This window comes from Vanellus vanellus (genome assembly GCF_965231255.1).
Source record: "Vanellus vanellus genome assembly, chromosome: 2".
Classification (NCBI taxonomy): Eukaryota; Metazoa; Chordata; class Aves; order Charadriiformes; family Charadriidae; genus Vanellus; species Vanellus vanellus.
In genome coordinates this window covers 131,746,929-131,762,407 of record NC_138906.1, presented here as the reverse complement: position 1 = coordinate 131,762,407, position 15,479 = coordinate 131,746,929, and the positions used below count along the sequence as shown (strand labels likewise).

General features: G+C 39.3%; 1 protein-coding gene across 2 annotated transcripts in view; it reads left to right on the top strand.

The window, feature by feature from the left end:
- Positions 1–5,754: 5,754 nt before the first annotated feature.
- The window catches only part of ARMC1 (armadillo repeat containing 1), a 33,986-nt gene continuing 24,261 nt past the window's right edge, over positions 5,755–15,479 (top strand). The window contains exons 1-3 of one of the 2 annotated variants that reach the window (XM_082499014.1): positions 5,755–5,890; positions 8,126–8,326; positions 12,247–12,338. In XM_082499014.1, the coding sequence (XP_082355140.1) occupies positions 8,135–8,326; positions 12,247–12,338 (284 nt within the window). In that variant the 5' untranslated portion in view covers positions 5,755–5,890; positions 8,126–8,134. Of the gene's footprint in view, positions 5,891–8,122; positions 8,327–12,246; positions 12,339–15,479 lie in introns of both variants that reach the window. The other variant, XM_082499013.1, reaches the window with a different exon arrangement.

Sequence of the window (15,479 nt, the reverse complement as noted above, 5' to 3'; positions counted from 1 at the left end):
GCCATGAATATAAGCTACAGTCACACATAATAAGTAAGTAATGGAATTCTTCATGGAAAGCTGGAAAAGTCTATTAGGTAAGCATTATTGTCTACTCAATCTATTCTTCCTTTAAGCATCTGTTATTCCTCCCTTAGACAAGCGTATGGACTGTATGGATCTTTGATCACACTGCACCTGCTGTGTTTTTAAAACAGGAAGAATACAGGTCTTTCTACATGCCCCATATTAGATTCGGCATCATACCTGGCACTGTAGACATGCAGTGACATAAAAGAGACAGGAATGCTCCTTTAAAAGGGGAAACCTGTTCCAAAAGTGTGATACATGTGATGCACTCCGCATCATTCCAAAGTTCAGACTTGTTGAACATGTAGTGTGGAAATCAAAGAGAAGAAAAACAGAAGCCGTGTCAAGACATTAAAACAAAAGGCAAAAAAAAAGGTAGAGACTGAATTGCTGAGCAATTGCAAGGACAGGGCTGGCTGGTAAAGGCAAGCGATAGGACTATAAAGGGATGACCATATCCTGATACATTGCTCTTTCAACAGATAGCCAGGTCATTAGTTTAAAAATCCCCAGACATAGTCAGTCACGTTTTGTTTCAGAAAGTGAAGAAAAAGTATTATATTGTTTCTGATCAACTGGGAGTACTGAGTTGTTGATAACAGAGACAATTTGGACAGAAGTGAAAAGAGAGTGTTCGAATGTCTTCTGAGGAAATCGGAGCAGGTCAAGAAAGTTTCCATGGACTCAAGAAACTGAGAGGGAAGGAGGTAAATGAATGGCACAACAACTGACAAGACAACCAATTAAAGGCACAAAAACAGATGCAGAAAATAAGTAGCATAATATTAGGATGACAGAATAGTATAAATATGAAGTAGTAAGTTAAGGCTAAGGTGCAAAATGGGTTCTAGCTTAAGAGGCATAAAATATAAAATCCTAAATGTGTATTAGGAGTAAGCAGGAGACAAGATACAGCCATGATGTAACAGGAGAGGAAAGAAAGCAATGAATGATATAGATAGCCAGTATATTCTGTCTTTTCAGTGGAAGATAGTAAAAAAGACAGACACAGATGTTAAAACGGGTTAGAGGCAACTCTGAAAAGTTATAAGCATTCAGGACAACAGCATCTAATGAAATTCATCTTGAACAGCTCAGAAATTAACCAAAGCCATTTCTGAAAGATCAGTGATTACTTTCAGAAACTCGTCCAATGAGATCCAAAAGACCCAGGAATAAAAGCAGCACAATGACACAAAGCTTCGGGCATAGTCCAAAATACTTATCCTGCCCCAAAACATTTAGGTAACCTTTTATAATTCCAGGTTCCAAGACTTTGAATGCAAAAGAGCATTCATTCAACAAAACAACTACTTCAGTAAAATGATTGTTTATACTTCACATTATAAATCATTGTTTCTTCTGTAGCCTAAATACTTAAGAGTACCTAAGAATGGGGTCATCCACTCCTTGCTCTTGTCGATGACCTGTTCTGTTTTTGCAGAAGAAAGTGACCAACGTCAATCTGTAAGAGTGCAGAGTACCAACCAGTTCCTGGGTTAGTTTCCTTAGTTCCTGGCACTAAGGAAAACCATCACGTTTTAACAATCTCCAGCTAATTTTTTATCTAAAAGGAAAGGGCTTCTAAGTTTATCAGCATAATATTTTTATGAGATCTATTAGTTTTCCAGAATTATCCCCAGGCAAACTTGATACTAATTTCTTCCAGACTATATTGCACTATACCTTTCTTCATAAATCTCAGTTATTTCACAATTATTTTATGCGCCACAAACAGAAAGGGTTCATTCCAAATGAAACTGCTGGACTGCAAGAATGAAAACATCAGCAAATTTTTCTCTCATGTTCTGTATACATGCCAATTTCAGAAGTAGGAGTTAAATGCTTATTGCTTTTAGTAAGCTCAAATAATACCTCTTTAAAAATATTGATGCTTGCTTTATTTACCCTCTATCTTCTTTATGTTACCTAAACTAAAAATAATAGTAGGTTAATTCCCCTAAAACTTCCACAACTCAATTACTACAATAAAATGCCCCAAGTGATAGTAATATTGCTATAAAACATGATCCTTCTGCTGTACTTAAGAAAAACTATTACAACGATAAGCAGTAGTCATAGACAAGATTCCCAAAAGATGTTAGAAGAGTAATAACACAAAGAACTGCATTTCACTGCGGGGGTTGGAATTTCACAGGTTCTTCATTTATAAAACTCTACTTACACAGAAATTAGCAATGCTGAAGAACTTTCTTTCTGATATGGAAACATGCAGGAATTTCCAGGTTCAGAAATGAGGAAGGCTACATTTCTGAGTGTTGGGGTTCTCACTTTAGCCTCCTTGAACTCTCTTTTGCCCCTGCTTTTGCAGGTTTCATTCAATACTGTCATATCAAATATCAGTCTACAAAGCTGAGAGATAATACCACTTATAGATTACAAACTGTTCATGAAATAAATATAAAGGCTCTGGAGGCTGTACCTAAGTCATAGCACTCAGTAAATATGAAATAGAGCCCTTTGCCAGGGTTTCTAGTGATTCCTACACATGAAAGACAAAAAGAAAGAAAAATCATATGCAACTACTTTCAAATTGAAATTCTTCTACGTGTATTTTCCAATTTGTATTCATACAAGTCCCTTTCCAATTATGAGTTCTCGCTCTTGAAAAGAAATATGATATTCATATTTTTCTTAGTAAAGGGAGTTTCTCTCATTCACGTAAGATACACACAAAAATAAAAGAGAATGACTTAATGGGCTTGATGCAGTAGATCAGCCTTAACAAAGAATAAACAAATGCATGAAAACTGAAAAATGAAAGGTCTAGTCTCTACATTGAAAGGGTATGTATAACATAAAGAAGTACAACATTTTCAGAGAAGCATGGTTTCAAAGGAATACCAACCACATCAAAAAAAATCACACACAAAAACAGCAGGTTCCTCCCTATTTTAGCAGGAAACGAGGGCACACATAACTTCGGTCTTTAAGACTGACACATGACCCAAACTCATCTCATGAAATTATATCCATAAGGAAACATATTAAAGAAGCAATAAAGGAAGATAAAGCCAACAAAAAATTATCACAACAACAGCAAGCCAAACAGGCAGGAAGAATCTTTGATAAAGGATTAGACCCTCTCCCAAATCAATAGAGATCTGTTATAAGTAATCTAAGTATTTGGCAGAGATCACACAGCCAAATACAGAAGTCTGGTTTTTGGCTTGGAAGCCACAAATAATGAAGTGCCCTACTACTTTCAGAAACACCTGTTTGGAAAGATATGCCAAGAGAGATAAAAGTCAGTGAATACTACAGAGACAGTCAAGGGCTTATCTAAGCTAGTATTGGCGTAAAATCTAATGCCAGAATTGAAAATAATACATACTTGCAGTAGAAGTTGCTAAAGCTTTCTTAAAAATATAGCCTAATCATATATACCTCAAAATGCAAAACCATATTCATCACGTTACCCATGTTACCATATCTTGCCAACTAATGATGGAGAACAAAAAAGTCCATGTTTCAACACTAGTTTAATCAAAAGTCTTTGCTCGGCAGAGATTATACCTACACAGTGCAATATGATAACACGGAGAGGTAAGTAAAATCCCTCAACATGTCTAAATCATACAGTATTATACTATACAGACATAACCATACACCTACACTGTCCTGCCAGACACACAAACCTCCCTAGTCATTGCTATGAACACCAGTCCTTCTACATCTTTGAAAAACAAGAGCATGCAAGTTTTATTAACAAAAGGGTGTGTCTGAAAAGACATTTTAAATGTTTGATTTTTTTTTCCCTAAAAATCTGTCTTTGTAACAATATTGAGTTCCTACACAGATTTCAGCTACAGACTTCTATGGAGGTAATTATTTTGATTCAGTGACAACTAACTGGAACTTTTAGAGCTGATGTGCAGAAAACTCAGCTCCCTTCTTTTTTTCTTTATCACCTAAGTAAAAAGCAGTGGGTATCAGAAGACAGAATTATTTCCTTTCCATTTAGTCTTTTTAAGTATTGTCTTAACAGGAGCTACAGAGGACTATGGCTGTCTGAGGACAGCATGTAAATATTAATGAAGTCTTGCTGACGCTATCAGACAGAGATCAATGTGCTACAGTTGATGTCAGGATTCAAGCTCTACTCACACTCAGCATTTGGAATTTCGACAGCTTGCTAAACAAAATAAAAACAAGCATCTAGCAAGTTACTTTTTCATGACAAATGCAGAAGAATCTGTGCACAGCAACAGTTATCGCTAAAGGTATACAAAGTAAGTATCATAACTTTACAGAAAAGGAAAATAAGCCCCAGCCCCCTTAAAACTTGGCTCTTTTTCCCTCTATATGCTACCACTGTATTTTAAAGCCCCCTTAAAGAGCTTCCTTGAAATCACTCGAGGTTATCTCCAGATTATCTTTTATTTACATGATTTCCCGTGACCTGTCACTCCCATCACAGCAACGTAAAAGGGTTTCAGTTTCGCTCTGCTTGCCTGCCGACAGCTTCGACCCCGACACCCCGAGCCGTTTCCACGCTGCTCTGCTTCTCCAGAAAGGCGGCGCAAACACGGCACCTGCCCTGCCCTGGATCGGCCCTCCGCGCTGCCACGCCGCCTGGGCACAGGAGCCATGAGACGGCTAATCCCGGGCGGCCATGAGCGGCCTGTACCCACTTCCAGTCGAGCAGTACCCCTACCACCCCTCAGCGCCAACTCGGGAGCTCCTGAAGGCAGACCCCACGGGAGAACACCCCCTCAGTACCACCCCCCGCACACACACAGAGGACTCCCGGTGCTGATGGGGCCCCGGCTGAGCCGGAGGAGCGGAGCGAGCGCTGCCCGGCGGCGCCAGCGGCCCGCAGGTAGCGGCGTAATAAGCTCAGCAGCCTCCGGGCCCGGATCCCGCTCCCCCTCACGCACCACCCCCAGCCCGAAGACCGGACGCGAACGAAAGGGGCTGCCCAGGAAGAAGAGGAGGCCCAGGGGGCGCCTACGGGGAAGGGACCGCTACCCTCCCCACCACAGTCGCCTCACCCACCGTCCGCCGCAGCCGCGCTCCCTCACCCGCTCCTTCCACCGCGGCTCGCGACCCTGCCCCCCCCATCCGCCCTCCAGCCAATCCGCGGCCGCTCCGAGGCCACTCCGACCAATAGCCGCCGGGCCCCGCGGGAGGCGGGACCTCGAGTGCCCTCCTCAAGGCTGCGGCGCTGCGACCTACCCGGCAGCCACCGGGCCCGGAGGAGACGGGTGAAAACGCCCCCGCCCCTCCCCTCCGCTTGTGACCTCGGGTCACGTGATCGGGCCCTTCCAATAAGGAGGGGTCCCAGGGGGGAGCTGCCGGCAGTGGTGCGGTGGCGGGGGCTAATGCCTCCAAGCAGGCTCAGCTGTATTTTGCACTACGTTGTTCTACAGTAGACTTTACACTCGAACAGTAAGTTCAAATTCTGCTGGTGACCATCTGTGGAAAAAAATATTAAAAATAAATCGAACTGAGGGGCGCGTTTCCCCTCGTCCCTCCCTGTCAGGGAAGGCCTTGCGGCCCTCTCCGAACTACGACTCCCGGCGTGCACAGCGGCCCCGCCCCTCCGCCGGCGGCCAATCGCGCCTCGTCAGGAACAAAGCGCGCCGCGAGTGGCGGAGAGGCTGGGGTCTGTTCGCGCCAATCGAGTTGTAGAGTGGTGGGGTGGTGCCGGGGTCAGAGCGGGCCCTGGCGGGTGGTGCGTGTGTGGCGGGCCCTGCTGCCGCCCTTCTTCTCCCGCTGCCTTCCGCAGGCTGTGCCGCCCCCGCGGGCGATGGCGGCGCGGGGCTGAGCTTCCCGGCTGGGTTCATCTTTTGCGACGGTACGGTGCCGGGGAGGGGAACAGGCCGCGCCGGAGGGGCGGGAACGGGGAACGCTGGGGAAGGGCGGGATGGCTGTGAGAGGGGAGCGGCGGCGGTGAGGGGGGGGGCTGAAGTCCCTTTTACTCTTCCTAAAGGCGTCCCGGAGCTCACGTCGGCCGATCGCTGGAGGGTTGTCCCTCCGCCGGACGAGGGGCCCGGCAGCTGAGCCCCGGGGCCTTGTCTCAGCTGGGCTGTCAACTCCGCCGCTTAGGGAGCGCTCAGCGTGACAGGGGAGGCGTGAAGCTGTGGCGGTTCCTCTCCGGGGCCTCCCCGGTGAGGATGCGGAGCGGAAAGTATGACCGACAGAGAGGTCTGCGGTGCCTTTGTTAAGCTTTTATCTCAAAGCTACAAGGAGAAGAAAAGAGCGGGTAAACTTCTCTACTAGGTCCCTAAATTTTAAATAACGTCTTAAAATTTTTGAAACAGGTTAACTGTTTTTTCATTAAAAAAAAATATGCCATGGGTCCTACTTTTCATAAATTGATCATTGTAGGTGATGGAGAAGGTAAGGACTACAGTTGTCTCCTAAGTTGTGGTTGAGGAGAGAGGGAGAACGATCTGGGGAGGACATGAGTGTGGCCTAATGGGACAGAAGGGAGTTAAAATTTGGCTTTGTGCTCTCTCAGGAGATTAGAAGGCAAAAGGCAGTCAGGATGGAGAGAGTTGTAGGAATGATCTGGTGCTCAGGACACAGAACTGGAAATCACAGACTTTGGTTAGCATCAGCTCCACAACTGGCTTGATTTTTAAATTTTGAACAAGTTTCTCTGCCAACTATGAAAAGTAATTAATGATATTTAACAGAGTGTTTGTTTGTTTGTTTTTTTTAATTTAGAGTTGTCTGTTTTGGAAATAGGAGTTATTGTTTATTTGTTGAGCTGCTGCATCTCCCATTTGGTCACTTTTGGACTTGTGATAGTCAAGAAAAGTAGCCTGGAGACTAGTCATTAGCATGTACTTTTCACATTAGCACTCTCCTTCGTGAAGGAAGGACCAGTGACTTAGAGATTAACAGCATTTTTTCTGTGTGAAAATGTCAGAAACTGTAACCGAAATGCATATTTGTGGTTTGTTGTTTTTGATGAGTACGATTAATTTTTGTTGCTTACCTTCAGTAAGAAAACAATAATATTGTACAATATTATTTGTTCAGGAAATTATGTTCAAAGAATGTGACCACTTACAAATTTAATTTATTTTGGTTTCATGCAGGGGAAAAATGGAAGAACACAAATTAACAACATGTGTTTACTCACACTTTTGTGCCTTAAGAAAAGTGACTTGCGTGTGTTGGTACTGGCAACACCAGGACCACAGTTAGCATTTAGTAGTTTCAGAAGCACATAATCAGTCTTTTGAAGGAAATTAGTTTTTTGCACCAAGATGTAGCATTTTCTCCAAGTAAACTTATGCTTTTCTTGCCTGTTAAGTACTTATTCTTTATTAAACAACTCTGGAATCTGATACTCTCAAGCTAACACGTGTCTCCTTTGAAAGTGATATGGTGGCTTGGACTTCGGCTGGAGCAAGGCGTGACCTTCTTTCTTTTTATTGAGAGGGCCTTACTAGTGAAAAGAAAAAAAAAAAAAAACAACCCCAAACTCACCCTCTAAAACCCTTTTTGCCTTTGAATGAGTATGGCATTACACTAGTTATTTGATATGTAGATCCAGATTAAAACTTAGTATTCCCTGTTCTTGATGGAGTGTTAATCTTTTACTGGCTTTTCTGCTTCATTTTTATGTAAAATTTGCTTATTGCTAATGCTACTCTGAAAATTTATATTTTGATTTTACATGTGTTTATACAGAAGGATGTTTATAGACTTCTAGGGTGCCTTGTAGTGAGAAAATAATGGATTTCTTGGAAACACTTGTCAGTAGTGTAAAAAAAAAAAAACCCAACACAAACATACTTGGGTAAAGGCTGACTGATATGAAATTATATATAGAAAAGAAATCAAAATATTAACCAAACCTACTTGTACTCTGCATATGAAGTTTAGATTTCCAGTTTACAAATTTGAAGATCCGCATCCTTCTCAATTCCGTCCACATTTCATGAATTCTAGTCCTTGTTTTTTTATACTTTTATGCTTATAACAAACCTATGCCTTTGTGCTTTTCTCTTACCTGTGTTTTAATTGCTGATAAATGCTGTGTTATTATTAAATAGAGATATTTTTTTTTCAGCAGGTATTTTGTATGCATGGTGCAGAAAAAATGAATTCTACTATGAGTGAGGAGCCTGATGCACTCTCTGTAGTTAACCAACTCCGAGATCTAGCAGCTGACCCATTGAACAGACGGGCCATTGTTCAGGATCAAGGATGCCTGCCAGGTCTTATTCTGTTTTTGGACCATCCCAGCCCTCCGGTTGTTCATTCAGCTTTACTAGTAAGTATTCTGGAGCTACATTTGTATGTCAGTAGGATGTTTTGTGACTTGAAACAATAAAACAGTAAAAATATAAAAAACCCAACAAAACTAGTTTTATGTTATATTGATATTCATTATATGTGTTTTTTAAAAAACATGCATTTAAAAAATTGTTTAGCAATGACACATTATTCCAGGGGTATGTATTTATGTTTTTTGGAAGAGAATAATTTACTTTGCATTTTTTCCCAAATACAGCTATTTCACTTTTTATGTGGAGGGAGGTAAGCACCCTTAAATCTCTTTCTTAAGATCAAGTTGTGGACCTTGGCAAATATACATGGTATAAATAAATATACTTGGTAAATATGTTATTTGACATTCATATTGTAAAAAAAAAAAAAAAAAAAAAAAATCATAGGATAATTTAGATTAGAAACAACCTCCAGAGGTCATGCAGTCTAATTCCATACTCAAATTAAGTGTCCTCAGATCATGGCTTAGGGTTGTGTCCGCTTGCTTCTTGAACATTTTGAAGGATGGAAGTTCCATAACCTGTCAGGCACCCTGTTCCAGCATTTGACCACGCTTATGGCATTAAAAACAAACAAACAAAAACCAAACTTCCCCCCCACCCCAACTCCCAAGAAAAGAGGGAATATTAGCGGACTTCTTGGCATTACTTCAGTGTCTCTTCAGTGTCTTCAGATACTCTTCTGGATTCAGGGAATGAGGTCACATAATCCAGAAGACCTGTGTCCTGCTAATTGTTTTTTAGGCTAGTCTTGCCATAGCATTTGCCAGACTATAATGTTCTTCACTGGAAGAACTTTGAGTTGAGGTTACAGTTCTTGGGAATATGTTGCATTGGTTCTCTTTCCAGTGCAGTTTCCTTAGGTTGTAGTCTTAAAAGAGGATCTTGTTTGGATGTCTCACTCTCTTTTTCCTTCCTTGGCTCCTTGGGGCTGTGTTTTCTCACTGCCTGCACGAGATTCAGTAATCAGTCTGTGATCATGTTACAAAAATTAACTCTATGTAAAAAGGACTGACTTCATCAGATTGATGAGGGCTAATCCAGTTTGGCGTGTGGTTCTGCAGCCACAGATATTATTCAAGTTGTGTTGTAAGGACATCTCGTTGGGTGCGAATGGGAGATAGCTCTGTTGTTCCATTTAGTGATAACCTACAGTTAAGGGTGGATTAAGAATCAGGAGTTAAAGGATACTATGCGATATCCCAGGACCTCAGCTTTAGTCAGAAATGGATCAGTTTACTGTGAAAACATGTTTTTGATTGCTATTTGGACTCCTTGTGTTCATGACTTCTTGCACCTCTGTAGCTTTCAATATCTTTGCTGATAACTTTTTAGTCTTCATTTTTGATACTTTTCCATTCTGAAAGGTCTTTTTGGTTTGGTTTGTTTGGTTTTTTTTATAGCCGTCCCATTGGTCAAAAAGGTGCTTCAGTTTGAATGGGAATCATTACATGTCATGATTTTCCATTAAGTTTGTACCTAATAGAAGGATGTACAGCACTGACTTTAAATTTCTTATTGTGTTATTCTGTGTTTCCCGTAGCTAAAATGATGAATAGTCTGTATGAATGATAATAGTTCCCTATTTAACTTTTTTGATATGTTGTAGAATCTTTCAGGAAGGGTGTTTTCCTCCCACTATGCAGCTTCAGTTCAGTCCTTTCTTCTGTCTGATCAAGAAGTGGTATATTTTTCTATAGTTTTCTGTAGTTTTGATTCCAGGAACTCTTTACTTCACTTCAAATGCTAAAAGTTTTAAAATTTTTAAATTTAAAAAAAAACAAACAGAAGTAACCCGGGCAATACTACTTTTTTTTTTTCCTTTTAAATTTGATCTAACATTTACAAAATTAGGACTCTGAAGTGAAGAAACTACATTAGCATTTCACTTATAAAACATCAAAGGTGTCTTTTGTTATTAAGATTCACAACAGTGTATTTTTATGTTCAAGTATGGGGAAGATAGTCCTATTGATGATGATGAAATTACTTGTGAGCTTGAAGCTAACGTAGGTAAGTGTTTTGCTAAACAGAAGCTGAGTCGAAGTCCATAATAATGATTCCTATGCCTTCAGTAGACTGTGATTTAGTAAGCATAAATAAACTGAATTCTTTGAAAGTGCAGACCTTTGCATCTCCCATGGGAGGCAGGGGGAATAGGACTTCCTAGTGTTGAAAAGTTGGGTTACTTAAGTTGTTCTCATAACTTTGTCTTTGGTCTTATTTTAGTGGAACTTAGATTTGTGTATAAAGAGTATCTTAACAGATGGAAAAGAGACTGCCTACATTTTGACTCAAATAATTAGCCATTAAGAGAATGGGTTTTTCTTTGTCCAACAACATTACATCCTTACTAAATTGCCTCAACAGAGACTAATAAAAATAAGACACTTTTTTTCATCAGTAAGGATATATTTCTTAACATGAAAGTTAGTAGTTCAGAGCTATCATTCAGGTATTTCCCCATATCTGAAATGTAAGAAAATAAATGCATATACCACATCTATAAACTGCAATTATTTATACCGATCCACATCAGGAAATAGCAAAAATGATATTTAGAGTTTTTATGATGCCAGACAGCAGCCAGACTTTCTCAAAAGGCAATAAAATGCTCTTGAATTTTACCTAATATGAACTGAAGATGATTTAGGAAAAAAACCAGATAATTAGTTCTCTATTTCTGAAGGGATTAAGGAGCATATTATTTTTAAAGCAGCTATTGAGCAGCATAGCTATTATATGACTGTATTTGAAGAATTGGTGCACTTCTTAACCTTGCTGTCACAAAATCCATTTTATAAACCATTGTATTTGTGTATTGCAGGATTTTGCAAGTGCAGTTCTTGTACCTACATCAATAAAACGCTCATTAAAGCACAATGCACAGTGCACCGTTGGAGGTTCCTTCTAAGACAACTTTGTCTGTCAGCACTACCAGTAGAGACATGTCTCGTGAAAAGAAGGACTGACATTTTAACTGGAAGAGTACTATGTTAGGAGGATTGTGCAGATACACAGTTGCTGGCTGCAGTCAGCAATGTGAAGTTGTGTAAAGAGTCTGCCTTGAAAGTCAAATAAACAAAACCTTGGGCAACAAATAAGTGTAAATTCCCAGTGTAGGTAACAATATCCTAAGCAGCTTGCTGCTGCTTTTATTCTTATTCCTGCATGGAGTGGTGAATGTTGCAATTAGCCTTCAGAAGCTTATAAATGTGGTAGACTTCTTTCTGTGGACAGTAGAAACTTGGTGGTGGTGAGTTTTCTAGTACTGGGGAGCCCATAGAATTGATGGAAATTATACTAGAAGCATAGTGTATAAATACTACTTTAGATCTCAGATCACATAAATGTTTGTTGGAAGGGACTTCTGGAAGTTATCCACTTCAGTTTCCTGCTTGAATTGGGACTGTCACCAACGCTCAAATCAGGTCAGTTGTAGCTTTGTCTCGTTGATTCTGCAGTCCCACTAGGTCGTCTGTTCCAGTGTTGAACTACCTTCATAGTGAAAAAACTTTTTGTAATATCTGATTTGAAATTCCCAAGCTGCAATTTGTGGCTGCTCCCCCTTGTTACATTGTCTGCTGCTGTAGAGGAAAGGTTGGCTTAGTCATCTTTGTAAAGGCTTTTTGAGTAGTTGTAAGCAGTTGTTAGATTGTCCCTTAGACTCTCTTAGCTGGTATAAACAAACCCAGTCTCTCAACCTTTTCTCATAGATTAGATATTCTATGCTTTCTGTGTATTTATTCGAATAAAACAATTTTTAATGTTCACAGTAGGTGATAATACGCTTTATCTTCTCACTAGAACTCACATTGTGAATGTTTTGCAGATGTACACTAATAAAAATGAATTATAATGTACTGGACATATTGCTGATTTGCCATGGTCTTCTTTCTTTTAGGCTCTCCGCTATTTGGCAGAGTGCCGTGCCAACAGAGAAAAGATGAAAAGCGAATTGGGTATGATGCTCAGCTTGCAGAATGTAATACAAAAGTAAGTTTATGATGGGTTGTTGATTCCAAAGACAGTTTAAACATAACATTCTGATGCAAAGTAAAACTTTGACTATGAATTTGTATAGTGATGTTTTAATATTGCGTTCTTGCTTGCGGCCATATAACTTCAACAAGAAATTAATATTTTTCATTTTATAGTATAGCAAAGTACTTAGACAGTAGTCTACAAGAAAAATAAATTTGAAAGTCATTTGCCAAACAACAGATTTCTTGCCCTTGTTACAGGTAACTAATTTTGTCTCTTCCCCGTAGCTTCTCTTATCTTTAGATTCTTTTTTCATCATTGTATAAGAGTGCCTTGCACTAGTGCTTTTAAAGAAATTGGTTGGCATCTGGCACATTTATTCTTTGAATCCCACTTTGGGAAGGGAAATTGTATATGCAATATATTTGTTTTGATGTATTTTTGAAGGCATATATCTGCATTTCTGTGTGAGGAAACATCTTGCAGGTGGAGCAGTAGTTAGTGAGGTTTGTAGTGGTCTCCAGTTTCTTTGTAGAATGTGTCAGCTGGGTTATGTCTCTTAAAATGTGTGACTGTTGGAGTTTGTTAAGATTGCTAAGCATGGAATCTTGAATACTGGAAGATGTATGGATACACGCACATGGAGAAGATGCACGTGTGAACTTAGTTCATCATACTAATTTCTGTTGATAAGATGAATCATTATTAGCAAAAAAAAAAAGCCCAGCCAGCCTTCTTCAAAGATCAGTCTGTCATAGCAAAAACTAATTTGCCATGGAATTATCAAAAGGTGGTTATTTTACATACAGTGCGATAGCCCTCTAGATAACTGGACTTTTCAGATGTGAGAGACTGTTCCATGAGGGAGGAGAAAAATCATACTGCTGTACTGAGATGTGTCTCAGATGAATGTTTAAAATAATTATTTAAAAAAGGATGAAACACAAGTAAAATTGTATATTAAAAATTCAAGTGGAAAACTTTTGAATCTTTAATGTTAGTTGAATCTCTAATGTATCACTTGTGGTATAAGTTACAAGCTTCTTTTAGAAAAAAAACAAGGCTAGACTTTGCTAGTTCCTTCATCCCATAGCCCCTCCAGTTTTTGGTGGTGTATCTTTTGTTGTTGCGTATCTCTTTCTCTGACACTGCTTATCTAAAGGTATGAACCTGAAGAATTGAAGGGGAAATTCTGGTCTGTTCACAAGTCCTACGTGATATGTGATCTAAGATTAAAACTGTTTAAGTACTTCATTAATTCTGCTGAAACTAACAAGATTATGTATTGGTGTGAAATTCAGCATTATGTCTAAATATCATCTTGTTATTTTTCAGTTACCCAAAATACAAGGATTTAAAACAAATGTCTTAAATAGGGTGAACTAAATGACTAGAATTCAGAAGTGAATAGTTCTCTTTTTTTTTAATAATGTAATAGTTACAACTTTTGAAAATGATAGGTGTTTTTATTAGGCTGCGTGGGGAAAAATAGAATTAAGACTTAGAGTATTCACCTTTTTTAAGGACAAGCATAATTGAGGTAAAATATACAGAATTCTTTGCCTGCTACTTTTATAATAACAATAAGAACTGAAAATTTTAGGTAATAACAAAAGCATTTATTTCAGAAGAACTTACTTTTAGTATAGATTACATATCTATTTAGAGCACAGAGACATCCCTAAGAAGTTGTTGAAAGGGGAATGGTAGTCTATTATCAGTTTCTGCAGCTTACAAATATTACTCGGGAAACTTCTGTTTAAAGACTTTTATGGAAATCTGTTTGACAGCATTTTTTTTCTGTTTCAATGTCAAGAACCGAAAGAGTGTGAAGTTCAGAAATGCGCACAAAAGGAGAGATAAGTTAGTAAAAACTGGAAATCTTGTAGGTGTTCTTTTTGTCTAGAAAGCTCTTTGGCAAGAGTAAGAACATACATTTGATTTGTATGCTTGTAACATTTGGAAAGTGTGATATCATGAAAATTTAAGTACATAGCATCTTCAAACACAGGACTTTGTTATGTTCTTGTCAGGATTTTAGGCTTTAATGTTGACAGGAGATGCTGAAGCTGAGTTTTGTGTTGCCTGCAGAAATATGGAGAAAGATGGTAGAAAAGTGCTGAGAAGATAGATGTAGAATTACTTTTGTCACAAAAAACAGTGGTTTGGGTTGTGTGGTTTTTTTTGTTGTTAGAAACTCTGTAGGGGAGAAAACAAGGTCTCTACCTTCTTCAGATTTACTTTACAAAAGGCAGATTCTAGCTTTTAATGCAATTTCAATTTACCAGAAGATGATGTAGTCCTTTGAACTGAAACTAAACATTAATAAATGCAGTAATAAATGCTTTGGTCTTACTGATTTCATGCTGTGCATTCCAGTGTACTTTCCCGAGTCTGGGTATCTAGCTCATTGCTCTGTCTAATCTAAAATCTTTTGATGATTTCCACGGATAATTTGGGGTTTAGATGGTGGGGTTTTTTTGGTGATGTGTTATAAAAATGTAAACAAATCGTACAAAGAAATAGGAACTTCTGTCAGTATTTTGCTTTTCCAGTTATTGCACAGTTCTTTCAAGCGAGACAGAACCCAGCATCTTCTGGACCAGAAATTGTAGTCACTGGCTTTTTGCTCATGACAAGTTAAGCACGTCCTGTGGTCTGAATCTTTCCCTTTCATCAAGGATTTTGTAACTCTTGCTGTTCAGTTTCATTGACTTCTGACTTAACTAGATAATATCCAGTGGCTTTGTTCAGTACTGAATCGTGACAGACTGTATTCTGCCACTGGTAAAGCTGAGTTATATCTTTTCAAGCAATGAAATGGAGCTTGTGTGCAGAGGCAAGTTGCAAACTGAGTATTTGTCATATTTCAGACTTAAGTTGATGTTCGGCCGTGCTGGACTGCCACTGTGCTTAGGAAGTCAAGAGTTTGTTTAGAATTCCAGTTCTCTCTTGCTTTCAGTTATGTAAATCCTGAAATTTGAGGGCTTTTCTCATCATGTGAGTGTGTTTTATAAGCCTTAAAGGTCTCTGTACTAGGGACCTCAAGTTCAGATGTGGAATTCCGTGTTGTAACCTGCCTACAGCTAACCAGTCTAACGGATCTTTAGGTGGTTGATGCCATCAACTGGAAAATAGTTGGAATTGGTTTGC